This window comes from Lynx rufus, unplaced genomic scaffold (assembly GCF_022079265.1).
Source record: "Lynx rufus isolate CCGP_SWC_20201006 ecotype Redwood Valley unplaced genomic scaffold, mLynRuf1.p SCAF_1, whole genome shotgun sequence".
Taxonomy (NCBI): Eukaryota; Metazoa; Chordata; class Mammalia; order Carnivora; family Felidae; genus Lynx; species Lynx rufus.
Genome location: NW_025814823.1, coordinates 188,234,199 through 188,244,790, shown reverse-complemented (window position 1 = coordinate 188,244,790; position 10,592 = coordinate 188,234,199). Strand labels below are relative to the sequence as shown.

General features: G+C 39.3%; 1 protein-coding gene across 10 annotated transcripts in view; it reads right to left on the bottom strand.

Annotated features, from left to right (window-relative positions):
- Nucleotides 1-10,592, bottom strand: part of PWWP2A (PWWP domain containing 2A) — a 35,733-nt gene continuing 25,141 nt past the window's right edge. For 2 of the 10 annotated variants that reach the window (XM_047091513.1, XM_047091638.1), the window contains exon 3: nucleotides 1-908. Coding sequence is in view for 6 of the 10 variants with exons in the window: in XM_047091638.1 (XP_046947594.1) it covers nucleotides 895-908 (14 nt within the window). In the remaining 4 variants the exon portion in view is untranslated. The other 8 variants (XM_047091539.1, XM_047091555.1, XM_047091589.1 and 5 more) reach the window with 8 other exon arrangements.

Genomic DNA, 10,592 nt, shown 5'->3' with positions numbered 1-10,592 from the left:
GGGCTCTCCATGAGAGAGGTCCACATCACAATTCAGGAGAAAAGCCTTTCCACCTCAGTAGGATTAAGAACTAGCTCTTAGAGTATACATTTTCACTCTAAGATCAACACTAGCCTATCCACTTTGAGTCAGAATTTAAAAGGTAAGAATGCTGTTATGAAAATGTGCACAAATGTTAAATACTGGTGGCAAATAAATACATCTTAATATGTTCTAACAAGCAAACGTATATTCAAGATAATACAGCCCTGCTTTATTAAAGAAAGAAAAAGGTCCGAAATCTCTTTGCTGGGTGGAGTGGGGCACTTTGCCATCCTTTTAGCAGGATGTTAGATCATCTTTTCTGTTGTTTCCACCAGCACCTGAAGGAAACCTTGGCCTCACCTCGGCATATGTGACTATTGCTGTTTCACAGGAGATCCATTCTAGAAATGCCTTTGCTCATAGCTGAACTGATTAACAAAACCTTGAAGAAAGCACAAAGTTTTAGTTCAAAAAATAATCCAGCTTCTCTGTCATCATCCCTTGCCTTCTTAGGCCTGTCCAAACTGTACTGGTAAGAACTTCACATTCAAAAAAAGTTACGGTCAGTGATTCTTCATACATAAAATTCAAGTGATTTCCTTGCGTGTTTCATATCACTTTTCTCCTCCTCTCATGCATAACTTATTGCAATGGTTTATTTTTTTTTATAAAACATTCCCCTAATGCCTTGTCTTCGGTTTAATATAGCACAATTTGCAAGTGCCCCTTTATAGACTGTTGGTTTTAACCACTGCCTTAACATTTACTTCTTAGTGCAGCTTTAAAAAATCTGAATCTCCAATTTCATTCAGTCCTGATGCTCTGGTGTTCTGTGTCACTGTGGTACAGGTCCATGAAACCAGCAGCCTGCTAATGTCTTTGTGCTGAAATACAGTAAAGAAAAGGAAGAAAAGGTAGTTAAGCACAAGTAAATAGGAGAAAAATTATGTCCTTGTTGTTTAAATTCAGCCCTGCATAGACTATAGGATCATACTTTTTTCTTTTAAATCAGCTAAACTTAACCAATATTTGAGAAAACAGTTTACTTCCACTTTAAACCAGCAGAAGCGTTCATTTTATTTCCGAGGTACATCTGGCCAAATTCCAACACAAAACTTGTCACCTTCACACAATCTGCACTTGAGTATATTTTTTAAAATACCCGATGAACATTTGCCTAATAAAGGGGGGATTTTAGCTTTGTTCTTTGTGCGGCTTTATGTTCTTTACCTCACCAGAAACAATACTAAACTCTGTGAATCCTCAGCTGCTGTGGACTACTCTGAAGCACCAGAGGCCTTCCTCTAGCACAGGCTGCCTACACACAGGAGCAAATTTATATAACAAATCAAGCTACGTGCAAGTCAGCTGCACAGCACACTGTCTACATATGTATAAAGAGCAAAAAAGGGGGGTGGAGGGTGCCTTCCCAGAGCTACACACAGCACATCAGAAGGCATCAAGAGCGCATTTCGCACTCAAAGGCCACTTATGTACACTCATTAGATACAGCGTCCCTTATCACACCAGATCATGAGCAGAGGCCCTCTTCACCATACCTCCAAAAAAAAAGCAAGCCTGAGCAAAACATTTATAAAGGGCAAAGCTTATAAAAATGATTGCCAGGAAGCATGACCAGAATTTCTGCCCAACATTATCAACTTCCCTTTAATACCAAGTGGTAAGAACCCCATTGAAGCCCTCTATAAGCCCTGGTTATCGCCTCTCAAGCCTGGGAGACTAGTACCAATAAGAGCCTCAATTCCAAAAGAGGTGATTGTGGAGAGAATGACGACTTTTTGGTCAAATGTACTTTTAAGCTAAAGATCTATGGTGTTTTCAGTGGAATAATAACTGACAAAACAAACACAGAATGCAGGAAAGAAAAGAAAAACCACCCCCATCCTTCCCAATGTTTAACTTCCAGATATTTCAAAGTAGGTGTCTTTCCCATTCTTTGCTAGCACTCTTGCTCTTATGTTAAGCTTCCCAGTGCTGCCTCACTGACTTACTGGATCAAGGCCTATAAAATAAACTTACAGGGCATTCTATCATGCTTTTTCGCAAGCAATGAAAAATGGCTTCTACACTGCACACATCAGAATGGAAGGTGAATGTAGTCTTTGCTTCTAAAGAAACAGAATGATTAACACTTTTAGAACTGACACTGAACTAAGAAAAGTTCATCTGTTAAAACTAACAGTCGTAATACTATTTAGACCCACACAGAACTCTGGAAGTAAAATGAAAGAGAAGAAAAAAGTAAACAGTCAATCCCATGTACAATTTCATTTCCTTCTATTTATGACTCAATGTTTGCCTTCAACCTTAGGCCTAATCAGGTTGACAGGAAAGCCAAGGATTGAAGCATGTCTTATGATTCCAATGAGATGTACAGAAAATTAAAACATGATTTTTCCTCAAGAAATCACCATAAGGGTAGCTACCATCCCTGCAATCCAGGTAAGAGTCCAAAATATCCCAGCCTCCACCTCTGATCCAAAATGTGCCATTGTGACTCAGCTTGCAAATTATAGCTTATCTGCAATGATACAGCCCAATTACAGCTCACCACCAGCTGCACACACCAGAGGGTTAAATAGCCTTAATTCAAGGAAGCAAAAAGAGATCGTAAGTTCAGAAGCAGTACATCAGAAATCCTTAAACCTTTCCAGCTGTAGAAGAGTCCCAAATAAGCCTTTAAGGCGTTATCCAGAGAAGTTTCAATAAACGCACTTAAAAAGATTATGGCCACATTTCAGGATTAGCTTTTGCCCCCTCTGAATTTTGACTTTCCTTACATAAATGACAATGGTTCTGAGGTTAGTTCGCTAAGAATATATATATGTTCATAGATGTATATATATATATTCTTATATATACACACATTAAGAATGACTAAGAAGTTAAATGAATATAAAAGTGACAAAGACTGAGATAGTGAAAAGATAGAGAAATCCACTATTTGACTTTCCACGAAGACTCTGTTGCTAGTTGACAGAATTCTACAACCTGATACTCAACTTTTACTGCCCTAGGAGAAACTCGTTTCATGGAAGCTCACAGGAGGCTGGCTCTACTTGTTTTTAGCACAGCTGGTAATACCAATTGAAAGTTACTTTCATTCAGTAAAACGGTCACCTATATGAGATACACCCAGCTACAAAGGTCAATGAAAACTCAGGAAAAAGAACTAATGAACTCTTTTATGTCTAGCCTAACCTACTTCAGAATGACCAAGTGGTGACATGATGCCCTCTTCACTTTGTGGCAGGGCTTAGCACAGACAGACCTGCCCGTTTCACTGTTAACTTCAATGCTCCCAGTCTGAATCCACAGTGGTCTGTCAGACACTGTAAGGGAGCAGCAGGACTCGTCACTGTCTGATGTAATAGCTGCCATTTGTTGAGACCTATGGTAGAAAAAACCAAGTTAACAAAAATAGAGCAGTCATTTGAGTTCTTTTAAATCCATTTTACAAAAAAAAATTTTAAAAATAAGACCAAAATTCAGTTGAATTTTCATCATGAATGTATTCTGGATAACTTGCTGACTTCACAGGAAGTGAAGCTTGGATACTAAAAGAAAACAGATTTGAGGTGTGTACACACCAGTATTGGCCAGGAGAGGGCACTCTCCAGAACAAGTCAATTCAGCAGCAAGACGCCTTGGGCGCACACACTAAGATGCTGCCCTCCAATACTAGCTCCCATGTAATGTTCCTGCTAAAAAATTTCTTCTAGCCTACCACTAACCTAGGGCTGGAGTAGTCCTGATCGGCGAGGGCCGAAGTTGTCATCCTTGTCCATGTTAACTTCATTAATGAGTTCAGAGACCCTATTTTGCAGAATGACCAAAAACTACCTGAATCCTTTTGTCCTTTTAATGTCTGTGACCTCCTATGCATACTACTCAGGACCTGGCATTCCTGTGTGAGTTAATACCTGCTCGAAAGAAGTCTGACAAGATAAGCTTTCTCACTGGGGCTTTTAGAACAGAGATTTCAAATACAAAGAATAATTCAAATGAAGGATTGCTCTTCTAAGCCTTATTTTTAACATATTTGTTTGTCTGCTTACTTCCCTATTTTAAGTATAAATTCATCGCATCCATAAAGTCAACTCGGATCACTTATTTAGATGATTTTCAGTCCTTATAATAAAATGATTTTTAGAATACTAAGGTACATCAGAAACAGTAACAAATAATCAAAACTTTTAAAAAGGCTTTTCTGACATTGAAAAGGAGAAACCTCATACACCTGATCTATAATTACTTCTGAATTTTAATTCAAAGGAGAACAATTTTCTTAAATGAGATTTAATAAGGTTATGTGCCCTTTTGTTCATGGGAAACAAATACACTATGTTTTATATATTATTAATTGTAATCCAACAGCAATCACAGAAGAAAAAAAGGAATTTTGAGTGCACAAAAGAATTTAACTTTGAACCTCTCCCTCCAGAAGTAAAACTTGTTAGGTTTTCAACCATCATTCTAAATCTCTTGGATTCTAGTTAAGAGAGTCAAGAAGCTCTATCAAAAAATGATCTCTTGGGGCGCCTGGGTGGCGCAGTCGGTTAAGCGCCCGACTTCAGCCAGGTCACGATCTCGCGGTCCGGGAGTTCGAGCCCCGCGTCAGGCTCTGGGCTGATGGCTCAGAGCCTGGAGCCTGTTTCCGATTCTGTGTCTCCCTCTCTCTCTGCCCCTCCCCAATTCATGCTCTGTCTCTCTCTGTCCCAAAAATAAATAAAAACGTTGGAAAAAAAAATTTTTTTTTAAAAAATGATCTCTTGCTGTGCATTTGCCCTTCCCACCCCCTGAAACACCATATAAAATCTCAACATGCCAGTCCCAGTCCACAGAACCTGGCTAATAAGTCTTTTGTCCTAATACTTAAGATGAGTTTCCCCTCAGTGCTTTTAGGGCCTTGGGTTTCTCTTTAGAAACGGACCACACATACATGATCCATTAGAAAGAGCCACGGAGCCCTAGCAGTGATACCCACATGAAAGGCAGCAATTTCACTTGAAATTACTTATTTTGTCCTTTAAGAAAAAGCTTATTTGCAACAATGGCAACTATTCCTGGGAGGCAGAACTATAAATGGGCAGATCAGAATGGGGGGAAGTCATGAAAGAAGGAAGTAGAGGTCATGCTCTTAGAGCAAAATTCAGCATTAAAAACTAAAGAATTAAGATTATATACTTGTACCTGTTATCTTGCTGAACACTCAATATAAGTTTTCTTTGAATATAGTGTAGTATCAGGGCACCTGGGTGGCTCAGTCGGTTAAGTGTCTGACTCTTGATCTTGGCTCAGGTCATAATCTCATGGTTTGTGAGAGAGAGCAAGCCCCGCATTGGGCTCTATGCTGACAGCACACAGCCTCCTTAGGATTCTCTCTCTCTCTGCCCCTCACCCACTCATTCATTCTCTCTCGCTCCCCACCCCCAAAAACAACAACAACAAAACACACTGTAAAATCATGCAACATGAACAAATAGGAAAAGCACAGTGTCTCATTTTACAGTAGACATTCTGTTTTTCTAGCCTTGGTGCTGTTTTTCTAACCAGTTATAATAGGGTTTTAGACAAACTGCACACAGTTCTTCCCAGCATACCAGGACTCACACTAAGATGCCACTCCCAGCCAGATTCCCTGCTAAAAACTAAACCGGGGGGGGGGGGGGGGGCAATCATAGGTCTGTAATCAACATCTCAAAATTGAGCCATGGGTAAAGATAACTACCTTCTGGAAAATATGGCCACAGCACACGCAGATCAAGGCCTTGGAATGTGTGGTATTTCCCTCCTAAAAAGTGGAAACTATCTACTCAGTCATACCAGTAGCAATAAACAATAAAAAGGAATTTTCAAATTAATAGCCACTTTTTACCATTTGGCAAAAAATATTAAAACACCAGGGTCCCAAGGGAATATGGCATTTGTGCAAATCAGCTAACTGACTCACTTAAAAGCTGACAGGCAAAGCTTTGTGGTTCTGATGCCTTTATAAAGCTCTCCTAGGAGGACCTCTACTCACTCCACTGAGCCCCCTCTCCTAGGAGGACCTCTACTCACTCCACTGAGCCCCACCAGGGCAGATAGTTCCCACACGTCTTTGAAATGATTTGGGATGTGCCAGGCTTCTGAGATGGTGATTGGTCATTAGTATATACCTGTCGGAACCAGAATTACTTTTCCTCATTCATTCACAAGTAGACATCATTTCTCCTTTGTCAGGCCCTGTGCTTGGCATAAAGGAGAGAAGTGGGAGAGGAACAGACTGGAATTTATGCAGTACGTAAGTGAATAAGGGGAGAGTTGAAATTCAAGGTAATGCAGTTTTCCCTTCACTATAAAGCCCTGTTGCTCCCCACAAATGCCTGTTGGAAATAGTTCAGCCTACTTCTAGATATTTATGGATGATCATGCTATGGTTGTTGAAACCTCAGGTAATAACACTGTTATTATAACAGTTTATAAATGAATGTATGTCACACAAAGCTTATTTCAAAAGCTACCAGAAATGAAATTTCTATGCCATACACAGAAAGCAATGGTTGTGGAAATGACAGCAAGTTATTTCTATAGGTCTTGTGCTAGGCACTTTATGGCTTTAAATTCTCACAATTACCTTCTGAGGAGGTACTATTTATTCTCCCCATATCACAGAGGATGACAGTAAGGTAACCTAAGATCACACAGCTAGCTTCTAAGGGACAGATCCATGCCCGCCATTGAATCCAGGAAGAAATCTGGCTCAAGACCCTGTACTTTCAGCCATGTCCCTGAAAAGTGAGAAAGAATGCTTCTTGGCTCTGGGGGTCTGACCGGCTCAGTCAGGAGCGTGCAACTCTTGATCTCAGGGTTGTGAGTTCGAACCCCATGTTGGGTGTGAAGGTTACTTAAAATCAAATAAAACTTAAAAAAAGAATGATTCTTTGCTCAATACAAGCCTGGTATAGAGCACTGCTGGTCACTGGCAAGTTATATACTCACAAGTATCCATTTCTATATTTTACACTCAACAGGATAACCCTCACATTCTTATAAAAACATTCAATCCAGGCAAGCAAAAAACTGTTTTACTAGGGGAAAATTATATCCCTTCTAGACTTTTTCAGTAACTTTTAAGTGAATCTTTGTGTTATAATGAATACATGTGTATAATGATATACATTATAATTACAACTTTTTTAGTTTATTTATTTTTGAGGAAGAAAGAAGGAATGAGCAGGGTGGGGGGGCAGAGAGAAAGGGGGATAGAGGGTCTGAAGCAGGTTCTGTGCTGACAGCACAAACCGTGAGATCATGACCTGAGCCAAAGTCAGATGCTTAACAGAGTGAGCCACCCAGGTGCCCCACAATTTTTTTTAGTTTAAATGAAAAGGGAAAAAGTGTTATAATAACAGCCTAATGCTTTAGCTATGGCATAGGTGGTTTTCCTTCTAGATACAGGCACTAGGATAGAAAAAATTATGAGTTTTAAATCATAATTTCTGGTTAAGACTTAGATTTCTAAAGTAGTAAAAAGCAGCTACCTGTCACATTCTTATGATTACAAGGAAAATATAAATTATGGCTGTGTTTTCAATGTATTTTTAATGAGGCCTTATACAAATGTCAGGAATTTAAAGAAAAAAGTTTTAATTCACATTTAAACCAAGTTTTAAGACTACGTATTTTTCAACTGGTCTGTTTCGAACATCAAAGTTTTAAGAAATTGTTTTATAAACCGAAGTGTCCAATAGTAGAAGGCTATAAATTGGACAACATACACTATAAGCTATCGGAACTTATTCAGTTAGAAAATAAGAATCTGACTCAGAAATTCAGTATTTTGATAAATCCTTGTGATTTTTGATTCTATGGTTTCTTTTCCTTTATACCTCCCTGTATCCAATCTTAACTTGTGCCACAATAACACAGAAATCTTTAAGAAAAATTCAAGTTCAGCAATTGCTTTTTTCAGAAATTAGATGCATTAAAATTTGACTCAATCCATCCCAAACTGGACTTAAAGGCAGGATATAAAAACTAATTTACTTTAGCATTTCCTACCAGAGTGTGGTACACAAAATCATCTTAGAATTTTAGAATTTTAATAGTATGTTGTCAAGGAGTATGTGTTTTTCATTAACTGTACTGACATAAAAAGTGTAAAAGTGGGGGTGCCTGGGTGGCTCTGTCGGTTGAGCGTCCAACTTCGGCTCAGGTCATGATCTCACAGTTTGCAAGTTTGAGCCCTGCATCGGTCTCTGTGCTGACAGCTCCAAGCCTGGAGCCTCCTTTGGATTGTGTGTCTCCCTCTCTCTGCTCCTCCCCTGCTCACGCTCGCTCTCTCACAAATAAAGATTCAAAAAAAAATTCCTTTTTAAGTGTCAAAGGGAGTAACAGTAAACAAATTTGAAAATATGGCAAAAAGTGTGATGGTATGTAAGTAAGTTTTGGGGGCGCCTGGGTGGCTCAGTCGGTTGAGCGTCCGACTTTGGCTCAGGTCATGATCTTGCGGTCCGTGGGTTCAGGGTCCCGCGTCGGGCTCTGTGCTGACAGCTCAGAGCCTGGAGCCTGTTTCAGATTCTGTGTCTCCCTCTTTCTCTGACCCTCCCTGTTCATGCTGTCTCAAAAATAAATAAATGTTAAAAAATAATAATAATAATAATTTAAGTTTTGGAAGCTAATTAATTCCATTAGTAAAATAATTTCAATGATTTCCATATTGATAAAATTGTCCAAAACAACTGTTTTTGTCACTGGGAGGGAATGGTTTTAACTTAAAACCTACCCTTAAGTAATTTTAATAGGCAAATGCAGTCACACTAACTCATCTAAAAATTTTGCCACGAGGCAGTTACAGCTCTAGCACTGACCAGGCTGATCAGGAAGGAATCCTGGAAGCCAGGCACCACCGTGCATGTTCCAGTCATGGTGCTTGACCAAGAAAAACACTCCCGTGACTTACTGTTCTAGAAGCTATTTGGAAATTATCAGTCCAGATGTAAAAGATTTTGATCAAAATCCAAATTACAAGTGGAAAGATGGTGATGGGTACACAATGTGAATGTACTTAATGACACAGAGCCATACACTTTTTTTTTAAAAAAATGGTTAAAATAAATTTTATGTGAGGTGTACTTAATTTTTAAAATACAAAACAAAAAAAAACCCTAACAAATTATAGTGTTCTGTGTATGTATATGAAGGAAGAAAATAATTTCCACCTAAAGTCACAAGGAAAGGGAAAAAATCCTTGAGTCTATACTGGGGCGCCTGGGTGGCTCAGTTGGTTAAGCATCCAACTTCAGCTCAGGTCATGATCTCATAGTCCATGGGTTCGAGCCTCGCATCGGGCTCTGTGCTGACAGCTCAGAGCCTGGAGCCTACTTTGGATTCTGTGTCTCCCTCTCTCTCTGCCCCTCTCCCACTCATGCTCTCTCAAAAATAAGTAAATGTTCAAAAAAAAAAAAAATCCTTGAGTCTATAAATATGAAGTCTCTTGAGTAGAGACTAAACAAGAAGACTTAAGCGCTTCTCTTCTTGGTACCAACTATCCATGGGAGAGACACTAAGACATCCTGGAAAACTAACCCTACAGAGACCATCTATATCACTATGACTTTAAACCTTCTATTCCTTTATTCAGAATAGCACAACAGAGCACATAAATTGCTAAAGCTTTCTTTCTTTAAATTCTGTGCACTCTGTTTAGTGAGGGCATACACGAACTGTAAACACAGACTATGAAGGGCCTATTAACTCAGTCAGAACCAGGTAAAGGTAAGTAATTCAGCTTAGCTGTTTTTATTTTCTCCTGGCAGTTGGCATGGCACCAGCTCCTTCTGGTTCTATTTCTGAATTCCCTGTATCAGGCATCTCAATCAGAGATGATCTTCACTGCCACCATCCTAATACTATCCCAAAGCAAACGCTAAATTTGCCCCAAGTGAGGGTCTTCATTCTCTTCTAGCAAATCCCCTATGGAGGCCTTCACTGGGCCCAAATCCAAACAATATCCTGAATCAAAACATTATCAACTTTTCTAGACATTTGCCAGTCCCTTCTCTGCTAGGAGTACTAAACAAAAATGAATCAATACAGCAGAAACCATAGAAAAATTCACAAGTTAAAAGGAAAAATCTAATTTTAGATCCAAATTATAGATTTCTTAAGGTACAGGCATACCTCGTTTTATTGCGCTTCACTTTACTACGCTTCGCAGATACTGGTTTTTTTACAAATTGAAGGTTCAAGACTTCAGTGGAGGAAGTAACTGCAGATGTGGCAGAAATAGCAAGAGAACTAGAATTAGAAGTGGAGCCTGAAGATGGGACTGAGTTGCTGCAATCTCGTGATAAAACTTTAACAGATGAGGAGGTGCTTCTTATGGATGAGCAAAGAAAGTGTTTCTTGAGATGGAATCTACTCCTGGTGGAGACGCTGTGAAGAGTGTGGACACGACAACAAAAGATTTAGACTATGACATCAACGTAGCTGATACACGGACTTTGAGAGGACTGACTCCAGTTTCGAAAGTTCTTCTGTGGGTAAAATGCCATCTAACA